At 43.0% G+C, this 25,200-nt stretch overlaps 1 protein-coding gene across 3 annotated transcripts in view; it reads right to left on the bottom strand.

Moving 5' to 3' along the window:
- LOC122790732 (adenylate cyclase type 2-like) overlaps positions 1 to 25,200 on the bottom strand; it is a 1,393,058-nt gene that overhangs the window by 88,174 nt on the left and 1,279,684 nt on the right. For all 3 annotated transcript variants that reach the window (XM_044058316.1, XM_044058314.1, XM_044058315.1), the window contains exon 20: positions 6,032 to 6,116. In XM_044058316.1, the coding sequence (XP_043914251.1) occupies positions 6,032 to 6,116 (85 nt within the window). The remainder of the gene's footprint in view (positions 1 to 6,031; positions 6,117 to 25,200) is intronic.

Here is a 25,200-nt window from a genome sequence, read left to right as displayed (position 1 = left end):
GAACTATGGGAATAGCTGAAGAGGAATGAGATTCTAACTGCAGAAGCTCTAAATATCTTTTCTGGCTATCTGTCATCAAGGTAGTATCCCATTTGAAATACTCTTTCATTTTTGTGATAGTTTCCCCAAAGAAAATTTTATTTGGAGGAGAATCACCCTTAGTTAAATAATAGTCCACAGGAGAAGCAATTTGGGAAACATAAGACGTAGATAAGAGGAATCTTATTGTTCAGGTTCTTCTTCTCCCCCCTGCTGAGTAGTGATTAAAGGGAGGGAAGAAGCAGAGGCTGGCCTAGGGGTCAGCAGTGGAATGTCTGTAGGTGCAGGGCCTGTAGGCCTAAGGGCCAAAAAGGCCTGCAGCAAGGAATTGGTGACTGACTGGCAATCTGGAGTAGCTTGAGGCATAGGGCTCAAGTGTTTGTTTTTTTATTTTTTCTTAGTTGGCGTTAGCTTAGGAGTTGGTCTAGAAACTGAGGTCTGGGTTGGAGCAGAAGGAGTCTCAGTCGGCCGACCAAGTACTGGTTCTCCCTCGAAGTCGGTTGAGGCCTGCGTCCGGGTTGGCTCCACTGACATGCTCTCCATAGCTGCAGAAACGGTCTCTTCCAGAGGATCCGTTGAAGCTGATGGAAGAATCAGTTGTCTCTCGCCCCTAAATTGGTAGTTGGTGGGACATCCAATGGCAGAGCGGCAATGGAATTAGGTCTGGAAACCTTGGCCTTCTTCCTCGGTTGTTTGGATAGGGTGGCCGACTCGGGATCCATCCTGCAAGCAAGGCATTTCAATCTTTGATTTTCAAGATACAAATTTAAAGCTGCCAGATGGCTGTGAAGGGATTTTGGTATGAACGACTGACAAATGGAGCATGCAATATGGTCATGCTCCTCACCTAAGCAAAACATGAAGTTGCCGTGTGAATCTTTATGCAGAATCTGATGCCTGCAGTTACATTTGCTCTTTTTCTCAGACATCGACTAAGTAGCTGAAACAAAACCTACAGCAACTGAACTCAAGTTGAAAGAAAAATGAAAACCCCAACGGGGTACTTACCTTTTCTGAAGCCTTCGGACTATGGAGCAGTCAAAGCTTACCTCATCTGCAGCTGAAAAGTTTTCTGAGGTCTGTGCGTGCAGATGTCACATTTATATCCCTGGTTTATGGCCCTAGATGTGACATCCCATGCACCTACAGCATCCAGGCATAAGCTTTTGTAGAGGACCCAACGTCAGATCGCCTGAGGGCTGGAAATCCCACAGTATGAATACTGCAACATAGGAACAGAAGGACATAGTAAAGGTTCCCATGTATAACACCTCTTCTTGTTATTGTCTTACTTATTTTCTCATTTTTCATGAGAAGTGGGGAAATCTGTGTAAGACCCAGATCTCAGATGACTAAGCAGCCTACTGACACATGGGAGGACATTCCTAATGGATGGCTTGGGGGGGAGATGGTGAGGTGGTCAGTCACCAGATTTCCTATCTCAAGGGAGAGTGTGGGAATCACTTACTGTCTGTGTGAGGAAGGGTGACAGATATCCAGTGCATGAAATCAGAGCTGATAACTGTGCTTCTTTGCTATCACTGTCTATTCGTCTCTTGTATTACACAATGTATAGTTTCTGACACCAGTCTGCTCTGCCTTCTTCACAACTGCATTCCTTACTCTTATACAAAGTTGGTACAACTTTGCTTCCTTCAAAAAGTCCCGAACTCAGTCTAGCAAAGGGATAAATCAAGGATCACAGGACAGCAGACATTGGGGTAGTCAAGGGTAAGTGTAAGGTGATGAGAGAATCTAGATGAATAAAGCAGTTTCATGATGAATGGGGGTCATTAAAAAGAGAAAGCCCTGGGCAATTACTTGAAAACTATAGCTTGAAAAGTCATCTTAGGGATGAAATAAAACATTTGTAGCAAATTTTCAGGTAAAAGAGAAAGACTAATTTTTGGGGGAGGGGATTCCATTCCCTTTCAGCAATTTTGCAGCTACTACCCAAGGGAAGGGACAAAACCCTGACCACAGTGAATATGTCTGAGGAATCTATGATTTAGTCATCTGTGCATTACTGTAAGGTTTAGCTAACATTACACACTGCATTCCTGTGACACCCCTATGCTAATATTTCTTTATTTTCCAGTCTTTTTTGGGGCACATAATAGCTCCTCACCTGCCTTGTTTATTTGCTTTGTTACTTTGATACCTTCCTTTATAAAAAGACACATGAAGCACAGTGGACCGCATTGTCACCTCACAACAGGAGGTTCTTTGATTCATTTCTCAGCTAGCATGCCTTCTGTGTGGAATCTGCATTTCCTCCTTGTGTTTGTGTGGATTTGCTCCAGTTTTCAAACTCCAAAGACATGTAGTCAGTCGACTGGTCACTCTAATTTGGTCATCAGTGTAAGTGTGCATGTGTGTGTCACTGGTATGAAAGAAAAATGTGGCAGGACTAGCCACCTTACAGTGTGAACCTTGGCTCTAGATGATTGCCACTGTTGAAGTGACACCCTGACTCCATATGGAAAATGGGGAAAAAGGAGTTGTTGATGAATGCACATGCATCCTCCTAATTCATTTGTCTCCTGTTCTGAAAAGTGTGCAGCCTGCTATGTTTATTGCCAGTGAACAGTTTTATGTGTACCATGTTTGTGCTAAAGTCACAGTACTGATTGCCAGTGAACATTTTTGTCTACAGTGTGTGCTACAGTCACAGTGCTGATTGCCAGTGAACATTTTTATTTGTACAGTGGGTGCTATAGTCGCAGTGCTGATTGTCAGTGAACATTTTTATGTGTACAGTGTGTGTGCTACAGTTGCAGTGATGATTCTCAGTGAACAGTTTTATGTGTACAGTGTGTGTGCTACAGTTGCAGTGCTGATTGTCAGTGAACATTGTTATGTGTACAGCGTGCGCTACAGTCACAGTGCTGATTGCCAGTGAACATTTTTATGTGTACAGTGTGTGTGTGCTACAATCGCAGTGATGATTCCCAGTGAACATTTTTATGTGTACCATGTGTGCTACAACTGCAGTGCTGCCTGCCAGTGAACATTATTATGTGTACCGTGTTTGTGCTACATTTGCAGTACTGCTGGCCAATGAACATTTTTATGTGTACTGTGTTTGTGTTACAGTCACAATACTGATTTATACATACTGTATGTGTGCTACAGTTGTAGTACTAATTGTCAGTGAACATTTTTATTGTGCCATGTGTGCTGCAGTCACACTTTGTGATTCTTTTTGCGCTACAGTCTCAGTACTGATTGCTGTTGAACATTTTTTGTGTACTGTGTTTGTGTTACAGTCACAGTACTGAATAATTTTATGTGTACCTTGTCTGCTGCAGCTGCTATACTGGTTGCCACTGAACATTTTCATGTGTACTGTGTTTGTGCTGCAACTGCAGTGTTGATTGCCAGTGGACATTTTTATGTGTACCATGTTTTTGCTACAGTTGCAGTGCTGATTGCCAGTGAACATTTTTATATGTACTGTGTTTGTGCTACAGTTGCAGTGCTGATTGCCAGTGAACATTTTTATGTGTAAATTACAACAGACACTGGAACCACGGCAGTAGGAGTATGCAGTAACATTTACTAGAACAACACAAATATGTGCACAAGTGTATTTTTTACCTGGCTATTTGCGTTGTTCTAATAAATGTTACTGCACACTCCTAGTGCAACAGTTCCAGTGGCTCTTGTAATTTACTTCATTTACCTGGTAAAGTCATTTGGATTTAATGAAGGTCTGTTTGTTTTTTATTTGCATCTTGAACATTATTTTGTGTACCATGTGTGCTACAACTGAAACTGATTTTCAGTGAACATTTTCATGTATACTGTGTTTGCACTACAGGTATACTACTGATTGTCAGTGAACATTTCTGAGTGTATCATGTGTGTGCTTCAGTCACAGTACTCATTGACAGTGAACATTTTGGTGCATATCATGTATGTGTGCTACAGTTGCAGTACTACAGTGAGTTGCTACAGTCACTACATGACAAAGTGTTGCTACAGTCACAGTACTACAGTGAGACAGTGTTGCTACAGTCACAGTAATACAGTGAGAAAGTACACTAAGAGCTACCCAGATTGATCTGCAATAGGAAATTATCTTTCCCTAAAAATGCATTACTATTTATGTATATGAGGGACAGAAAGTAGTATTTCCAAAAAGGTGAGGAGTACTTCAAACGTCAGTAGCAGAAGTACATCCAAAGGATTCATTTGCTGTCTACCCAGCAATGGCCCTTCTCATCTCTACGTCCCCCACCAATGCCTAATAAAATTAGTCTGCCAACCGCGAGGTATTTTCTTCACCTGAATGAACTCCCTGTCATTTTTCTGCACATATCATTTTGTATATCCCGACACTCCCCTTTATTCCCTGTTATTACTGTTTGTGTAAGCCGACTGTGCTGTATTTCAGTTAAACATGCAGTTTACAAAGGAGTAGCAAGAAATTAGGCTATGATCCTAACATAATATTCCAACAGAAAAGTGCTTTAAAACATTAAGAATAAATATTATCTAATTTGAATTTGTTTTTATAATTAATTTTTAGCTGATAGCTAATAGGTTCATAGATAAGTACTAAACTATTTGGCCCTGTGGGTCATTTTGGGTCCACCCAAATTTTCCAACCCATACGTAAAAATCAAACCCAGTACCTTATGACTATAAGTCAAACTCCATAATCACTATCCCAACCCCCCTTATCTGCTGTTAGCTACACTTGGGTGCTGTTTCCTTTTTGTGTCAGCTGCAGGCCTGTATCAGATGTGTGTTTATGAAGGAATGGCACTTCTTGTTAAATGTGACTGCCTATTTACTCACTGGAGTGCCCATTTCATTAATATTAGCATGTGCTTATTTGTTAATTCTTGTTTTTGATCTAATCATGATGATTGACTCCTGCACCTTTAATGAGCCTAATAGTTCTTCTTATCTGATATCACAGGGCACTAAGCTGGAGAAACAGAAGTTAAGATTTGGGATCATCATCCTTTTTGAGGATAGGCCTCAACATCTGTTACTGTTGCACTTGCCTTCTTTCTGCTAGCTTAGAAGAGTATTGCACTGACCACTGGTATAAGACCTAGTACAGATGTGTGCTTCCACAACTCGTCTGTGGTCACGTATACCACAAGTACTGTCTTCCTAGGTTTTGCTGCGATTATGTTCCCTTGGTCCTGCAGTTCTAGGCCTTCCCACAGGGGGTGCTTTTGCAGCAGAATATAACAAACTCCACTCTCCAACAGGAGGAACAGGTGAGCTGATATCTGTAACAATTTATCATCACTCTGATGCCTCCTCCACCAGTACCTGCACCTTGAACCAAACCTTCAGCACCACACAACAGGCTTGTATTGTGTTTAGTCTTAAGATTTGCTAACCTATTACACATTTCAATGGAATTTGCAACTTTAAATATAAAAAAACTGCCACATCTGTAAGTATTTGGGCATATACTTTAGGTTGTGAACATTTCTAAGACTTTGACACATATCTTACAAGAAGTACCAGTAAAGATTGTTTAAGAGAATTTGAACACATGAATTCAACACAATGACATGACAATTAACAAACAATATAACTACTTACAAAAAGTCTACAACAAGTCATAAAATCTTGAAGTCTACAAGTCATAAAATCCTGAAAATTATTAACATTAACCAATTAATCAATACTTTTCTAATAGATGATTTGATTTCATCTAATAGTTATAACTAGAAGGAAGTTTGATAGTTCTAATCCTAATGGTATGAATTTCATTTTAGCAAACCACTTTTGCAATATTTGTAAATTCTAGAATTGAGCCTGTATTAGTATTCTCCCAACTTTTTGTAATTTCTAGCCATATTAAAAATATAACAAAGAAGAGGAATTTAATCTCTTGAGATGGTTCCAGGTATTGGAGCACAGAACATTATTAAAGATTTAGAACAGCAGTAAAGCTTGATTGCAAAGACACTGAGAAATCAGACAGGGATATTAACTCTGGGGCAATGTAGGTACCTACCTGTCTAGCCAGCAGTAGCAGAGTTATGTAGAATACGAAGAAGGAGACAGAGCCCATCAGCTTGGGTTCCTTCAGGACACTTGGCCTGCAGGAGAAAAAAGATATGATCATCTCTTTGCATCATTGAGACACAAATTGTTTCAAGCAACATTTCCCACCCTCCACCCCACCCATTGACAATTCTGTAAATCCCAAGTGGTGATAAGTCAGATTGAATCCAATCAGTTTGCAACATTTTGTTACACTTACAACTGTGCAAGCAATAATGCCCAACAGGGTGCATATTATTATACAAATAATGCACACCCAAGGAGTGTTCTGCGGGCCAACACTGTAGGAGTTATTTACACAGTAGTACACACCCTTTGGAGGGCATTATTGCAGTTAGAGAACGGTCTATCTGTTCAATTGTTTTGTATTTTTGATAGATATGTATTATATTTTTGCTGTAAAATAGTTCCCCTGCTTAATGTTTCAAACTTGCTGTAGTATATGTAAATGTTGTTGGAGGAAATACTTCACATCCAAAATATAAGTTTGGTAATTATTTAATTTCCACACACACACACACACACACACACACACACACACACACACACACACACACACACACACACACACTCAAAATACATTCAAAAACAGTGTAACACACATGATTAAACTCAATTAATAATGCAAGCCATTAAAAGTTTCATACCTACATATGTCTCATCTGACTAGTTTTTCGCAAAATGCCCAGATTATTACCTCATTTTTTTTTTTGTTCTATTTCTCATAAAACTTTTGTTTTTCTGGCAAATCGTTGATAATCGAAGCTACTATAATGACATACATTTGATTTTAAGACTGCATATAATGTAAAAAATACATGCTAAAACAAATCGTGTTATTTTAGAAACGTTCTAATTTTATAAGAGCAATATTTAGACTCTATACTTATATTTAAGCCTTTGCCCCCCCCCCCATTATTTTAGGCTTTATCCAGATTTACAGAGCTAAGAGGCTGACAGGTATGCATACCTCTTAATATTAAATAACTGCCACAGGCCTTACTCAATCTCTCTCGCTCCATCTCAAACATACACTTCCACTTTCATATATGTTAGTAATGCACACACTCACACATGCAGAAACAGAGATAAAGACACCCACAGACACACACACACACACACACACACACACACACACACACACACACACACACATACAGTCACACACACACACACACACACACACACACACACACACACACACACACACACACACACACACACACACACACACACACACACACACACGTATCTACTTATTTTAATTTTACACTCGCTAAACAACAAAACCACTGCTTAATGAGAGTAAGATAATGGGGACTACTATCTCCGTTACAGTCTCAGCTCCACAGCAGCTTAATATGCTGCCATGAAACAGCAGACCTGCTTTTCAGTGGCTATTACCAGTACATTGACACCCTGCTGGAGAACGTTAGTTTTCCAATCAGAGTGACGATGTACAGGTTGCCCATTCTCTAAGAATCTGTAAAGCACTCTCCAGTTGAATGTTTATGACATGGTAGCCAAACAGGACAGGAGTTCCATTGTTCTATTGCTGTAAATGACATATGCGTGCTTTGGCAATAAAGAAGGGGGAACACACTAATGCTCTGGCAAAACATATCCCTGTTTGCACTAATTTCAAAAAGTTTGTATTTTCTGTCTTGGATAGTGTTCTCTGGTGATTACAAAACTTGGTTGGAATGTAAAGAAACACTGTGGCAAATTCCCCTGGCTGCGGATCGCGCACCAGGTCTAAATGACATCATTAATATAAAATGCTTTTTGAGGCTCAAGTAGAATATTTTTTATGTATTGTACATATATTATACATATATTTTATGTAATTATTGGTGTGTAGAAACATTTTAAATTATGACATGATTAATATATGAAAATTAGAAAGTATTTGGTTAATGGATACATCATAGATCATGTGACATGATAATTAAGTATTTAAATTATTTCTTTGGGTGGATGGAGTTTTTCTGAGGAAGTTCACAGTTATTAAAGTGAATGAAAGCTACATTTTGGTGTCCGTGCTTTCATGTGGGATTGGTTTGGCGTTCCAGCTTTTTTCGTTTTTATCTGTGAAGTTATAAAGTATTTAAATATATGTTTCCTTAGTTAAGAAGAAAGTTGGAATGTTACTCAGAGTGCAAACAACAGGTAGAAAATTTTTTGTTGAGTGAGTCAGTTTTCTGAATAATGCGGCCATTGTTTTGGAGAAGGTTCTTGAATTAGTAATATAGACTGTTCACTTTATAATGACTAAGTGAAACGTATATTAGACCATAACTGAGTATTGTGGGTCATCATGTGATGAATTGTTTCAAATGTAAATGACTTTGCATAAGTACTTGAAAATGGATAGTTAATAATCTGATATATGTGTAGAATGCATAACTAGTGAAAAAGCCGACAATGACCGGACCTGATACAACTAACAATAGCAACAGGGATAACTGTACATTGTACATGAGCACATCTATTCATGCTGGAATGCCCAACATTAATCTTAAAAGTGCTATTTTATAATTATGGATATTGTTCACAAATAACTGTATTCCATCAGTGATAATACATGGTATATGTTATTCATGCCTGAGAGAATTTATGTGGAACTGTGGTCAGCGTGTTTATACAATATACAAAAAGGTAGATCAAGTCATAAAGAATCGTTGGTGGAGAGAGTAAACATTCCCTGAGGGGAAACACATAATCTAGGGGAGATGCAAACCTTAAGATATTTGTAATACTAAGAGTACCAATTTTGCTTTAAAAACAGCAGACTGTTGCAAAGCAACTACATTTACTTTACTGACTTTTTGTTAATATGATAAAATACTTGTGAATGAATTAAACTTGCCAGCCAGATATTTTCACGTTTTAACTATTTTAACCGTTTTACAGTTTCACTTAATCAACAGCTTTTTAAGCACTGGCAGTCTCCATCTATTAAAGAATGCCCGACATCTCACTGCAAGCAGACAGGCACTGAATTCCCTATGTATGAGATCCTGTACGAATCCAATGATTGAAGACCAACAATTAAAAATTACTTTCAGGTGCCACATAAGCTGAAGAAATGAATATTTGCCCATTCTTTTGCTAGGATGTTCAATATTATCATATCCTGTAGCACTGCATATCGAAGAAGGAAGATGTGCTTAGACTCTTCACTCTAATGTAAACAAAGACTATGTCATATTTAGCCTTAACTCCAATGTAAACAATGACCAAGTCATATTTAGCCTTAACTCCGATGTAAACAATGACCATGTCATATTTAGCCTTAACTCCAATGTAAACAGCAACCGTGTCATATTTAGCCTTAACTCCGATGTAAACAATGACCATGACATATTTAGCCTTAACTCCAATGTAAACAATGACTGTGTCATATTTAGCCTTAACTCCAATGTAAACAACGATCATGTCATATTTAGCCTTAACTCCAATGTAAACAACGACTGTGTCATATTTAGCCTTAACACCAAGGTAAACGACGACCGTGTCATATTTAGCTTTAACTCCAATATAAACAAAGACCGTGTCATATTTAGCCTTAACTACAATGTAAACAATGACCTTGTCATATTTAGCCTTAACTCCAATGTAAACAATGACCATGTCATATTTAGCCTTAACTCCAATGTAAACAATGACCATGTCATATTTAGCCTTAACTCCAATGTAAACAACGACCATGTCATATTTAGCCTTAACTCCAATGTAAACAACGGCTATGTCATATTTAGCCTTAACTCCAATGTAAACGATGACCATGTCATATTTAGCCTTAACTCTGATGTAAACAACGACCATGTCATATTTAGCCTTAACTCTGATGTAAACAACGACTATGTCATATTTCACCTTAATTCTGATGTAAACAATGACCATGTCATATTTAGCCTTAATCCTTTATAACATAGATGAGAAGTCTCCAGTTGTGGCCCCTGGTAGGCAGAACACTATCACAATTTCCTTACAAAGTCCCCAAAGCAGATGTGTGTCTGCATTACTTATAATGAAATAACCATTAACTAAGATCTTTTGGAGAATGCTCGATTACAATGTCTGCCCTTTGGGCTTTTGAAATGGGTATGGTTTAATATTAGCCGTACTCAGTTTCTTTTTATGGACATAATTTTACTTCATGATCTTCAGAGCTTTCGTGTATGACACACTTTTCATCAAAAGGAAATCGAATAACTTCAAAGATCTACTAGCTTCTAATATTTCCATTTTTATTCAAATATAACTCTGTAGTTATCAGATAGCCACCAATTCCTTGTCAATAGATCAATAAATAAATAAATGGGGTGCATTAAAAGGCTCACCATCATCATCTTCTTTTGGCTGTTTCCATTAGGGGTCGCCACAGCGGATCATCTGTTTCCATTTCTTCCTGTCCTCTGCATCTTGCTCTGTCACACCAACCACCTGCATGTCCTCTCTCACCACATCCAGAAACCTTATCTTAGGCCTTCCTCTTTTCCTGTTACCTGGTAGCTTCATCCTTAGCATCTTTTTCCCAATATACTCAGCATCCCTCCTCAGCACATGTCCAAACCAACGTAATCTTGCCTCTCTGGCTTTGTCTCCAAACCTTCCAACCTGGGCTGACCCTCTAATATACGTATTCCTAATCCTGTCCACCCTCATCACACCCAGTGCAAATCTTAACATCTTTAACTCTGCCACATCCAGCTCAAACTCCTACCTTTTTGTCAATGCCACTGTCTCCAACCCATATAACATAGCTGGTCTCGCTACCCTCTTGTAGACCTTCCCTTTCACTCTTACAGGTACTCGTCTGTCACAAATCACTCTTGACAATCTTCTCCACCCACTCCATCCTGCCTGTACTCTTCTTCATCCCTCTTCCACACTCACCGTTACTCTGAACTATTGACCCCAAGTATTTAAACTCAAAAGGCTCAACATATCATTACCATTTAATGTATTACAGACTGCATTGCAGTATGTTCTGCTTACGTTCATGTAAGTACCCTTATGAGAAGACTCCAGCAGGTTTGTGTTGCATGCATAAATCGACTAGTCTTCTAAACTAACTTGCAACATAATTAAGATTGATTAAAATTTTGTATCTAATCAAAGAAGGTTCAAAATCTACTTCTGCTGCAAGAATCTCAGGTCTGGCAATGACAGTCTGAACATACTGACAAAATATATTTAATAGATCTAGCAAAAAATAAATAAAACTATAATAGAAGATAGTTGAGTATACCACTGTTGTGTGAATACATTCACTAAAATAATAGATGTTTTGGTAGGATCACTGTTCCAGCTTCAGGTGTTATGGTCAATGGGAATTAGCCACAGACATCTGCCCAAGTCATCTGACTCCTCTGCAATGTAGGTAGACATGCCTGCCTCCTGTGTAAAGAGGCAGTCAGCTTGTACGATCTTCTGTTTTTTTTTTCTTTTTGCCAACCGTAGTTTCTGTTCTGCTACTGAACACAGGTTTTGCAAAAGTCATAGTGGATGAAAGACCACACTTGTTTTGCCTACCCCTTTGATTATCCATGCCCTTTGCAGAATCCAGCATTCAAGGACAAGCAGGTCACTGCAGCAGCGATCCTACTCAAACATCGACTGTTAATGAATGATCGCACATAACTGTGCTATGCCCTTCCCATGGATCACTGCTGCATTAATATTTACAACCAGTGAGAAGATTTCTAAAGCAATGTCCTAGCCCATGCAAAGATAACCTTACAGAGAAGGTCCTATTGTAGTAGTGTTATATCCTGGGAAATAAGGATACCACACGGTTTATAGAGTTGTAAGGCCTTTCTTTATTAAGAGCCTCCAGGTGCGCACCCATGCTTCTTCACACAACTTCTGCAAGTCATCTACTACACTGAACCAACAGGTTACCAGAGAATACAGAACCAACAGTACATGCTGAATTCCCCACAGCGCCCCTACAGTACAACAACCACATTACCAGCCCGAATACTACATTCCTCCCCTTTTAAGCTAAGACATACTGTCTTACATAAGCAAAACTAGGGAACAAGTTCCATAATGCATTTAATCATTTACTTGTACATAACAGGCTAGTTATTAACTGGTTACCATACCAACTACTATTTTTTTTAAGGCTGGTAATCTATACATGCACTTTTGTTAACATTGATAGTCCTTCAAGTAACTAGGTTTAACCAGCACACGCTTAGAACGGCGCAATGGTACCACCTTAGGTGACTCTGGTGTCAATTTTACCACTTCAGGTATCGGTGTGTCCTTCCCTGGAACGGTTGGATCCTCAGAAACCTCTCCTTCCACGTTCTGGCGGTCTCCCTCGATTTGCGATCCTCCTGCCACTGCGAGCCCTGGTTCCGAACTTAACGATAGTTCCGAGGCCAGCAGTTCCATGGCATCCTTCTTCTGTTCGCTCCGTAGAATTTGGTCTACATGTCTCCTCACCAAGAAATCTCTATTCAATCTCACCTGGTACGACAATGGTCCTGTACTCTTGACAATGAACCCTGGAATCCACTTAGGTCCATAACTGAAATTTCGCGTCATCACTGCATCTCCCTCCAGAAAACTTTGTTCTCTCTGTCGTCTATCATGACATTCTTTTTGCCTCCACTGGGTCCCCTCTACCTTAGCTCGGACATTTGGATGCACTAGATCCAGCGTGGATCTTAATCTCCGTCCTTGCAACATCTAGGCAGGTGACAAACCCGTGGTAGATTGTGGTGTAATACGGTAGTTGAATAACACCCTTGATACTTTTGCTGCCATACTTCCTTCTCCAGACTTTTTCATCATTGCTTTAAAAGTTTGGACAGCCCTTTCAGCACAACCATTTGACGCTGCATGGTAGGGTGCTGATGTGATGTGTACGATACCATTTTTTCTCAGAAAACCCTTGAACTCTTCACTCGTGAAACATGAAGCATTATCGGATACAATAGTCTCAGGCAGTCCTTGACTACTGAAACTCCTCCTCAAGCATTCAATGGTAACGAGAGAAGTGGGTGTCTTGACTTGATAGGCATCCATCCATTTCGAATGAGCATCCATGATTATCAAAAACATGGCCCCCATGAATGGTCCTGCATAATCTATATGAAGTCTCTGCCAAGGCCTACTCGGCCACTCCCATGGATGTAGTGGCGCCACCGGCAAGTTGCGATGTTGTTGACATATTTTACACTCATTCACAACGACTTCAATCTCGTGGTCCAATTTTGGCCACCAAAAATAACTTCGGCTAAAGCTTCATTCGGTAATGCCCACATGACCTTGGTGCAACTGCTGTAAAAGTGCCCTTCTTCCTGGGGACGGAATTATCACTCGTGCCCCCCACAATACGCATCCATCTTGCACACTCAGCTCTGTTTTTCTCACTTCATAAGGCTGAAAAACTGGATCCGTTTGTTGGACTGGCCAGCCTTGCTGGACCCACTGAAACACTCTAGCAAGCACCGGGTCTTTGTGTGTCCAAACTCTCAGTTCCTTAGCAGACACCAATGTTATGTCTTCCATCATCAAAACTCGATCCTCCGCTTCCTGTTCTTGAAGATGCCCTGGCATCGGCAACTGACTTAGTGCATCTGCATTCCTATGGTGTTTTCCAGGCTTATACACAAGCTCGTATTCATAAGCTCTCAACGTTACAGCCCATCTCTGAATGCGAGGAGAAACCATCTGCGGCACTGCTTTCATCTCGTTGAACAGTGACAACAAAGGCTTATGATCGGTACAAATAGTAAACTTCCTCCCATAGAGGTATTTGTGAAATCGCTTGATTCCAAACATTACAGCTAAACCTTCTTTATCTAACTGGGAATAGTTTGACTCCGCTGGTGTCAAAGTCCGTGACATGAACCCAATGGGTCTCTCTTGTCCATCTGGCATCCGGTGTGCCAACACCGCCCCTAACCCATAGGGTGAGGCATCACATGACAAAATTAAGTCCTTGTGACTATCATAGTGCACCAAAACCTCTGAAGACTGCATTAGTTCCTTTGACTGTTCAAACGCTCTGTCCTGTTCCTCTTGCCACGACCACTGAGCCTCCTTCCTTAATAACTTATGTAAAGGAGCTAACAGGGTTGACAGATTTGGCAGGAACCTGTTATAATAGTTGAGTAAGCCTAAATAGGCTTTCAGTTCTGTAACATTTGTGGGTGCTGGTGCCTGTTGAATGGCTTCCACTTTATTTGGCAGGGGGTGTAGGCCTGATGCATCCACCTTGTAGCCCAAGAATTCTGCTTCCTTTGCCATGAAAGCACATTTACTCCGCTTCACCCAGACCTGCCTCTCGCAGTCGCCTCAGCAGCTCATTCAGCGTATCGAGATGCTCTGGAATGTTCCTTCCCGTCAAGAGGATATCGCCTAAATACACAGCCACCTTTGGAATTCCTGCCACTAGTCCCTCCATTATTCTCTGGAAAATAGCTGGACTCGAGGAAACCCCAAAAGGTAAACGATTGACTTGGAACAAACCTTTGTGTGTGTTCAGGGTAACATACGCCTTTGACCCTTCTTCCAGCACTACTTGTTGATATGCCTGACTGAGGTCCAGTTTACTAAACCTTTCACCTCCCGACAGCTTTTCAAACACATCCTCCACCTTTGGCAAGGGATACTGCTCCAGCTTTGAGACTTGGTTCACTGTTAACTTGTAGTCACCACATATGCGTACAGTACCATCTGGCTTTAATACTGGAACAATTGGTGCGGCCCATTCCGCAAACTTTACTGGTTCAATTATACCTTGCTTAGTGAGTCTCTCTAACTCAAACTCAACTTTCTTCTTCATCGCGTATGGTACAGGACGGGGTTTGTAAAATCTTGGCGTTATGTTTTCTTTCACGTGTATCTTTGCTGGTGGACCCCTCCAGGTCCCCAGTTCCTCTTTGAACACTTCTTCATTGTTCTCCAGCACCTCTTGCAAGGTTAGGCCCGGCTGTTCTACTTTATGGAGCTGTAGGCAGTCCATGTTTAGCTCCTTTAACCACACCCGGCCTAGCAGGTTTGGTCCCTTACCTGCTACCACCATGACTGGCAACTCTTTGACTTGGTCTTTATATTTTACCTTCATTTTCACCATTCCCAACGTGGGAACTATTTCACCCGTGTAGGTTTTCAAAGTCACTGAACAGTCCTGCAGCTTTAGAGCTTCTCTGGGCCATAACTTCCCATACTCTGCCTTTGACAGAACTGTGACACTACACCCCGTATCCACTTCAAACTGTACCATTTTACCATTTAAGTCCAACTGGGTTTTAATGGGATCAACTCTTTCCCACTTGGCCTCTTTCACGTTAAACATTGTGAACACTTCTTCGGCTTCCCTGGTTGGTTGATCTGTAACTTCACGCATGTGGTGTGCATACTGCCGTTTATTTTTTCGGTTTCCCTTCCTTTCCATCATACTGCTTTTTTCCTCCCCCTTTTTCGGCTGCTCCCGCGAGGGCATTGAGCGGCACATTTTCTTTACATGGCCCTTTTTCCCGCAAGCATGACATTTTACAGTTAAAAAACGACAGTTCCGTGACAAATGTTCACCTCCACACCTGTAACAAACATACTGACCAGATTTCCCTTGTGAATTATGCTCCATAACCACTTTATGCACTGGCAGTGGGGTCGCACTCCTGCTTCCAACCCCTTCCGTGGCTTTCTGTTGTAAATCACGAATGTCTTTAGTCGCTGTCTCTATGGCCTGTGCCAACTTCAAGGCCTTTTCAAACGACAAGTCAGGCTCCGCTAACAATCTGCGTTGTATGCGGTCGTCTGCAATGCCACATACGAGCCTACCTCGTAGCATTTCGGTCAGTCTGTCCCCATAATCACAATGTTGTGCCAGTTCCCTCAACACTGCGACATACTCCATTACCGTTTCATTAGCCATTCTAGTCCTTGAATTTAACTTGAACCTCTGGACTATTGCACTCGGCTTCGGGTTATGTGACTGAAGTAAACTCGTCAACTCTGTGAATGATTTGTCCCCCGGTTTATCAGGACTCAATAAGTTCCTCATCAGACTGTACGTCTTACTGCCCACCGAGCTTAGCAATATGGCTCGTTTCCGACCCGCTTCCATTATCTGGTTTGCCTCAAAAAAATGTTCCAACACTTCACAATACTCCTCCCAGGTCTGTGTCTGACAGTCGTATGCAACTAGTGACCCCAACATGGAACCAGACATCACTTCAGTAGGCCCCGTCTCTTCGTCATCCGACATGAACTGCAGCCCACCAGTTTACTCGCAGCGGACTCGGAGGCATCCCATCCTCTCATCGCCAATATGTTATATCCTGGGAAATAAGGATACCACATGGTTTATAGAGTTGTAAGGCCTTTCTTTATTAAGAGCCTCCAGGTGCTTCTTCACACAACTTCTGCAAGTCATCTACTACACTGAACCAACAGGTTACCAGAGAATACAGAACCAACAGTACATGCTGAATTCCCCACAGCGCCCCTACAGTACAACAACCACATTACCAGCCCGAATACTACAAGTAGTGAATCCTGACCTGGTCCTGAACTGTATGCCCAACACATACGTGAAGAAAAGGTGTGGCTGAACGATAAAGTGGCCACTTCAGAAAAGCTCTGAGTGGACACATGTCTGATGTCATCATGACAGTCTTTGATATGGAGGCAGCCCAAGTGTAACATACCTTAACCTATCCTTCTAAGTGGTGTCCACTTTCTTCTAAACATGCAATTGGTGAGCCATTTGGAAAGGATTTGCATAGTCAGTGGTTTGACTTATTTCCCTGAGACATATATAACTGGTTAAGCCTAGTGGACATACAATCTCCTTTTACGGACATCTTGGAAGTAATGCTTGATTAAGTGACTTGCAAAGAGTCACACAGTAGGCAAACAGAGGATGTAGGAATCAATCTTGGGACTATTGCAGGGTCCAGGTCTAGCAACATGTAGTCTTAAACCAATGCACTAAACTGCCAGTCCTGCACACAGCTGTTCTGTATGTCTATCTGACAGCTTTCATTCTGTCCTAACAATATCCAAGTTGCCTGTAAATGTCTTGAAGGTGCAAAGATTGTTCCATTGTTTCCATCATGCTCTGAGAAGAAAGCATACCACTAGTTTGCCTGACTGAGTGAAGCCTCTAAGAAAGCTTTAGGCATGAAGGACGGTTGACGCTAAAACTCCAGTCTCTTTGTGGAACACAGTGAATGGTTCCTTACATATCAGAGACTGCAATTTGTTGATGAAAAGGCCATCAATAAAGCCATCTTTTAAGATATATATTTCAGAAAGCTGTTGGCTGCCATTTCAAATAGAACCAAAGTCCACTTCTCTGATATGAAGCTGGCATACCAGGGAAAAGAGATAACTCTGCTTTGAAGCTGTAAATGAAAGATCCCTTTTAATAACTTTTCCATTAGGAAATGACAATCCAGTGGTGGATAAAAAGAGAGATATGCCTAAAGAGTCAACACATGCACTTTGACTGATAAGTAGGAAAGCCCTGCTGCAAAAATGTAGCGTAGGTAAGAAAGTACCAGTGCCAGCTATGCTGAACTGTTTTTTTGGCATTTTGTTTTTGCATATTATTGAGGATCTTTTCCATTTTGCCAGGAAACACTCCCTTTACTTTTGTTTTCTGGCTTCCATCATAACTTAATGCTCTGGGACAATAGGTGCTTGAGACATGTTAGTGTCATATCATACAGGCAATCAGTCTGAGCAGTTGTACATTAAGGCATAACATAACACTGCACGCCTGTCTAAAGGGAACATATGGTTGAGGCAAGCTGTGCGGGAGCTCCTTTCCTACGTGCACCAATAAGGAGTGCTCCCGGGGCTGCGGTTCTCTTCATCCTTACATTTCAGTACCACTGCTTGCACCAATAAGGAGTGCTCCCAGGGCTGCGGTTCACTTCATCCTTACATTTCAGTACCACTGCTTGCACCAATAAGGAGTGCTCCCTGGGCTGTGGTTCTCTTCATCCTTACATTTCAGCACCACTGCTTGCACCAATAAGGAGTGCTCCCGGGGCTGTGGTTCTCTTCATCCTTACATTTCAGCACCACTGCTTGCACCAATAAGGAGTGCTCCCTGGGCTGCGGTTCTCTTCATCCTTACATTTCAGCACCACTGCTTGCACCAATAAGGAGTGCTCCCGGGGCTGTGGTTCTCTTCATCCTTGCATTTCAGCACCACTGCTTGCACCAATAAGGAGTGCTCCCTGGGCTGCGGTTCTCTTCATCCTTACATTTCAGCACCACTGCTTGCACCAATAAGGAGTGCTCCCTGGGCTGTGGTTCTCTTTATCCTTACATTTCAGCACCACTGCTTGCACCAATAAGGAGTGCTCCTGGGGCTGCGGTTCTCTTCATCCTTACATTTCAGCACCACTGCTTGCACCAATAAGGAGTACTCCAGGTGCTGTGGTTCTCTTCATCCTTATATTTCAGCACCACTGCTTGCACCAATAAGGAGTGCTCCCAGGGCTGTGGTTCTCTTCATCCTTGCATTTCAGCACCACTGCTTGCACCAATAAGGAGTGCTCCCGGGGCTGCGGTTCTCTTCATCCTTACATTTCAGCACCACAGCTTGCACCAATAAGGAGTGCTCCCAGGGCTGCGGTTCTCTTCATCCTTACATTTCAGCACCACTGCTTGCACCAATAAGGAGTGCTCCGGGGCTCTCTTCTTCATCCTTACATTTCAGCACCACTGCTTGCACCAATAAGGAGTGCTCCCGGGGCTGCGGTTCTCTTCATCCTTACATTTCAGCACCACTGCTTGCACCAATAAGGAGTGCTCCCTGGGCTGCGGTTCTCTTCATCCTTACATTTCAGCACCACTGCTTGCACCAATAAGGTGTGCTCCCGGGGCTGCAGTTCTATTCATCCTTACATTTCAGCACCACTGCTTGCACCAATAAGGAGTGCTCCCAGGGCTGCGGTTCTCTTCATCCTTACATTTCAGTACCACTGCTTGCACCAATAAGGAGTGCTCCCGGGGCTGCGGTTCTATTCATCCTTACATTTCAGCACCACTGCTTGCACCAATAAGGAGTACTCCCGGGGCTGCGGTTCTATTCATCCTTACATTTCAGCACCACTGCTTGCACCAATAAGGAGTGCTCCCAGGGCTGTGGTTCTCTTCATCCTTACATTTCAGTACCACTGCTTGCACCAATAAGGAGTGCTCCCGGGGTTCTATTCATCCTTACATTTCAGCACCACTGCTTGCACCAATAAGGAGTGCTCCCGGGGCTGCGGTTCTCTTCATCCTTGCATTTCAGCACCACTGCTTGCACCAATAAGGAGTGCTCCCAGGGCTGCGGTTCTCTTCATCCTTACATTTCAGTACCACTGCTTGCACCAGTAAGGAGTGCTCCCAGGGCTGCGGTTCTCTTCATCCTTACATTTCAGTACCACTGCTTGCACCAATAAGGAGTGCTCCCAGGGCTGCGGTTCTCTTCATCCTTACATTTCAGTACCACTGCTTGCACCAATAAGGAGTGCTCCCAGGGCTGCGGTTCACTTCATCCTTACATTTCAGTACCACTGCTTGCACCAATAAGGAGTGCTCCCTGGGCTGTGGTTCTCTTCATCCTTACATTTCAGCACCACTGCTTGCACCAATAAGGAGTGCTCCCGGGGCTGTGGTTCTCTTCATCCTTACATTTCAGCACCACTGCTTGCACCAATAAGGAGTGCTCCCTGGGCTGCGGTTCTCTTCATCCTTACATTTCAGCACCACTGCCTGCACCAATAAGGAGTGCTCCCAGGGCTGCGGTTCTCTTCATCCTTACATTTCAGTACCACTGCTTGCACCAATAAGGAGTGCTCCCTGGGCTGTGGTTCTCTTCATCCTTACATTTCAGCACCACTGCTTGCACCAATAAGGAGTGCTCCCGGGGCTGCGGTTCTCTTCATCCTTACATTTCAGCACCACTGCTTGCACCAATAAGGAGTGCTCCCTGGGCTGCGGTTCTCTTCATCCTTACATTTCAGCACCACTGCTTGCACCAATAAGGAGTGCTCCCTGGGCTGTGGTTCTCTTCATCCTTACATTTCAGCACCACTGCTTGCACCAATAAGGAGTGCTCCCAGGGCTGCGGTTCTCTTCATCCTTACATTTCAGTACCACTGCTTGCACCAATAAGGAGTGCTCCTGGGCTGTGGTTCTCTTCATCCCATTTCAGCACCACTGCTTGCACCAATAAGGAGTGCTCCCGGGGCTGCGGTTCTCTTCATCCTTACATTTCAGCACCACTGCTTGCACCAATAAGGAGTGCTCCCGGGGCTGCGGTTCTATTCATCCTTACATTTCAGCACCACTGCTTGCACCAATAAGGAGTGCTCCCGGGGCTGCGGTTCTCTTCATCCTTGCATTTCAGCACCACTGCTTGCACCAATAAGGAGTGCTCCCAGGGCTGCAGTTCTCTTCATCCTTGCATTTCAGCACCATTGCTTGCACCAGTAAGGAGTGCTCCCAGGGCTGCGGTTCTCTTCATCCTTGCATTTCAGCACCACTGCTTGCACCAATAAGGAGTGCTCCCAGGGCTGCGGTTCTCTTCATCCTTACATTTCAGTACCACTGCTTGCACCAATAAGGAGTGCTCCCAGGGCTGCAGTTCTCTTCATCCTTACATTTCAGTACCACTGCTTGCACCAATAAGGACTGCTCCCAGGGCTGCGGTTCTCTTCATCCTTACATTTCAGTACCACGGCTTGCACCAATAAGGAGTGCTCCCAGGGCTGCGGTTCTCTTCATCCTTACATTTCAGTACCACTGCTTGCACCAATAAGGAGTGCTCCCTGGGCTGTGGTTCTCTTCATCCTTACATTTCAGCACCACTGCTTGCACCAATAAGGAGTGCTCCCAGGGCTGCGGTTCTCTTCATCCTTACATTTCAGCACCACTGCTTGCACCAATAAGGAGTGCTCCCGTGACTGCGGTTCTCTTCATCCTTACATTTCAGCACCACTGCTTGCACCAATAAGGAGTGCTCCCAGGGCTGCGGTTCTCTTCATCCTTACATTTCAGTACCACTGCTTGCACCAATAAGGAGTGCTCCCTGGGCTGTGGTTCTCTTCATCCTTACATTTCAGCACCACTGCTTGCACCAATAAGGAGTGCTCCCGGGGCTGCAGTTCTCTTCATCCTTACATTTCAGTACCACTGCTTGCACCAATAAGGAGTGCTCCCTGGGCTGCGGTTCTCTTCATCCTTACATTTCAGCACCACTGCTTGCACCAATAAGGAGTGCTCCCTGGGCTGCGGTTCTCTTCATCCTTACATTTCAGCACCACTGCTTGCACCAATAAGGAGTGCTCCCGGGGCTGCGGTTCTCTTCATCCTTGCATTTCAGCACCACTGCTTGCACCAATAAGGAGTGCTCCCTGGGCTGCGGTTCTCTTCATCCTTACATTTCAGCACCACTGCTTGCACCAAAAAGGAGTGCTCCCTGGGCTGTGGTTCTCTTCATCCTTACATTTCAGCACCACTGCTTGCACCAATAAGGAGTGCTCCTGGGGCTGCGGTTCTCTTCATCCTTACATTTCAGCACCACTGCTTGCACCAATAAGGAGTACTCCAGGTGCTGTGGTTCTCTTCATCCTTATATTTCAGCACCACTGCTTGCACCAATAAGGAGTGCTCCCAGGGCTGTGGTTCTCTTCATCCTTGCATTTCAGCACCACTGCTTGCACCAATAAGGAGTGCTCCCGGGGCTGCGGTTCTCTTCATCCTTACATTTCAGCACCACAGCTTGCACCAATAAGGAGTGCTCCCAGGGCTGCGGTTCTCTTCATCCTTACAATTCAGCACCACTGCTTGCACCAATAAGGAGTGCTCCCTGGGCTGCGGTTCTATTCATCCTTACATTTCAGCACCACTGAAAGAAGAGGAACTGAAGAACATGTAAAGGAAGAAATAGTTCAATGGGAAAGAGGTAGCATCCTCTGCCCATGCACTTTTGCACAAGGATCTTGTAAAGAACCTTATGATGTAACAATTATCTGTAGACATGATCAAGTCTATGTCCAACACCCCCTCCCCTGTCATTCAGTGAGACATATGAAAGTGTCTCTCTTTAGCGGGAGGCAGAAGGCCTGCCTTGGTCGTTCCACTTGTGTAGAAAAGCCTTGCCTTGTGTTTCATGTTTTAACCAGTTTTTCCATTGTAGATACCAGTTGTTGTTACTGCTCAGTGTTGTCCTAATGGTATCTGCTGTGCAGTTGAGGTTTTTTGAAATGTAGACTGCCTTGAGACACAACCATTATCATACAGCCAAATTACAAGCTTTCATGGCAAGTCTACAGAGGGAGAATGAATATATACCCCCATACTTGCTTCTGTGCCAAGTGACAGTGGTGTAGTTTCATGCTTATGAGAAGCACTTTGGGCTTCCATATCAGGTAGAAGGTATTGACAGAAAGTATTACAGCTAACATATATTTTGTATTTCTACTATGTTAATACTGAGTCTTTCCTGGGCTAGGGTTTTTGTATTCTTATCCTTGTGATCACCTGAATGATTCCCCCATGTCTGCTATGATGTATCCATTGTTAGGTTTTGGATATGAGTAGGTGCTATGAAGGCACATGCATATTGTCCGTCATCCGAAAAGCTAACGAGGAAAACTTCTTGTGGTTATACAGAAGGATTGGTATCCCCTTTGCAGTGGGTGAGAGTGTTGTTCCCCCAGCCATGTGAATACAGACTGCAACCTGGGATACCAGCAGTATGACTGCCTGTGGTGGGAGGACTTGCCTTTTTTGCAGGTTAAGAACTCTCCAGTCCTCTGCAATGACAGTCATGGAGAAGAGTACAAAAACTTGCAGTGTTGCTATTTTCTTTACAAGACCTTCGCAGCTTACAACCCCTATGGGAAAACTACTCATGTATCTGGAATTCATAAATTCCACTGTCTTTGATCAACTTATCCACACCCCCACCAGGGGCAGCAATATCCTCGACCTGGTCATTACCAACATGGGCAACCAGTGTTCCACACCAGAGATCAATTCCTTGTTGGTCAGATCCGACCACAAGCTAATCACCCTAGACATCCACATCCAACCCTCACCCCCCATTAGGGAAACCACCATAAAAAATGTCTCCAAAGCCAACTTCATGCTTCTTAAGACAGAAGTGGTAAACTTCACCATACCCATGCTGATGGACAATAGAGGTACGACTGCTGAATCCTATACAAATGCACTTTATAAGCACTTACACGAGTGCATGGATAGGGCAATCGCTAAGAACCAAGATGCTATCCTCCAAAAAAAGGAAGCCAATCTGGTGGTCCTCTGCCATAAACCAACTCTACAACAGAAGAAAGAAACTGTTGCAAAAAAGAGTAAAATCCCATGATTGGAGGAACTCCCTGGCCAGCCTCAGTAAGAAGCTGAGATCTCTCATAAAATCCTCCAAAGCTAGTTACGTAAACAAAATTGCCACTGGTTCTAAAGACAACCACAAAGCATTATATAGCTATGTCAAGAATCTCAATGGCAACACTCAGATCTGCTCTGAGTTACAGCACAATAGCACTAAATATACAGAACCAACTGATATTGCCAACATCCTGGCAGACAGGTTCAGTGCTAATTTTACCCCTCTCTCACCCCTAAAGGGCCCATCCCTAAACCAGAAGAATGCAAAGTTCCTGTAAACACAGCAGCACAGGTAAAAAGCACACTCTCCAAAGCCAAGAACACAGCATCCATGGGACCTGAAAACATCCCAGGCTGCGTTCTACATGAACTACAGAATGAACTGGCATCCCACCTAAGTACCATGTTCAATCATAGCCTCACCTCAGGCTTTGTGCCCACTGAATGGTGCACAGCAACGGTTATCCCACTCCACAAAGGGGGAGCCACCACAGACCCCGGGAACTACCACCCCATTAGCCTAATGAGCCTGGTCTGCAAGGCCATGGAACGTATCATCATGGAACTTATAAACAAAGACATTGGTAATGTCCAAACTCTGGACCCCACCCAGTTCAGGTTTGTAAAAGGCAGATCATGTCTCCTAAACCTGATGGACTTCTTTGAAGCTGTCACGAAAGTCATAGATGAGGGTAAGGTGGTTCACACAGCCTATCTAGATCTCACCAAGGCTTTTGACACCATCCCCCACTCTGGAATTATAGATAAACTCACTAAACTAGGTATAAATCCCTATGCCACAAAATGGGTTGCCAGCTGTCTCACTGAAAGAACCCACACTGTGAAAGTAGCAGACTCTAAATCCAACTTCAGACCAGTGACAAGTGGAGTACCACAGGGTTCAGTCCAGGGTCCTCTCCTGTTTGGTATCTACTTCTCTAAAGTACAGGCTAACACAGAAGGTCTTTGGCTAACAAAGTTCGCAGATGACTGCAAACTAGGAGCCATAATCAAAACTCCTAATGATGTGGACATCCTACAAAAGGGCCTCACTGAGACAGATGCTTGGTGTCAAAGCCATGGCTTCAAGCTCAATGCCAAAAAGTGCATTGTCATCCCTTTTGGTAAAAACTCTGTACCATGAACTACCACATAGGCGGTAGTCTACTTAACACTGAAAGTGTGATGAGACCTTGAGACACAGGTAGACAGTAGTCTCTCCTTTGATAATCCCATCGCCACAGTAGTCAGGAAATCCTTCTACGTGGCACACCTCATCATAAAAGGTTTCTCATCCAGGAAAAAAGAGGTCATTTCCCCTCTACTCGTCACTCATTAGACCCATTATAGAGTACAATGCCCCTTTCGGTATGTACCTCACAAGACATCTACAACAACTGGAAAGGCCAGAGAAGTATCTCATAAAGAGGATTACCGGCCTCAAACAGATGCCCTCATGAACCGTCTCAAAAAACTCCAGCTTTACTCCATCACACATCGCCTACTCAGAGGCGATCTCTGCCTAACATACCAAGCTACGTCAAACCCAGAGCTTTTGGACATGCTCCACGTAAAGAAATCCGAATCCCTCCAAGCTACACGCTCTAGGGACCTAAACCTTGTCACCACAATAAACATAACATGCTGGAGGGATAGATTCCTGTCCCAGAGACTTCCCATACGCTGGAACAAACTACCTATCTATATCAAACAAAGCTCCTC

Source organism: Protopterus annectens, chromosome 16.part0, assembly GCF_019279795.1.
Source record: "Protopterus annectens isolate FY-2018-M chromosome 16.part0, PAN1.0, whole genome shotgun sequence".
Lineage (NCBI taxonomy): Eukaryota > Metazoa > Chordata > Ceratodontiformes > Protopteridae > Protopterus > Protopterus annectens.
This window is presented reverse-complemented; position numbering and strand designations above follow the sequence as displayed.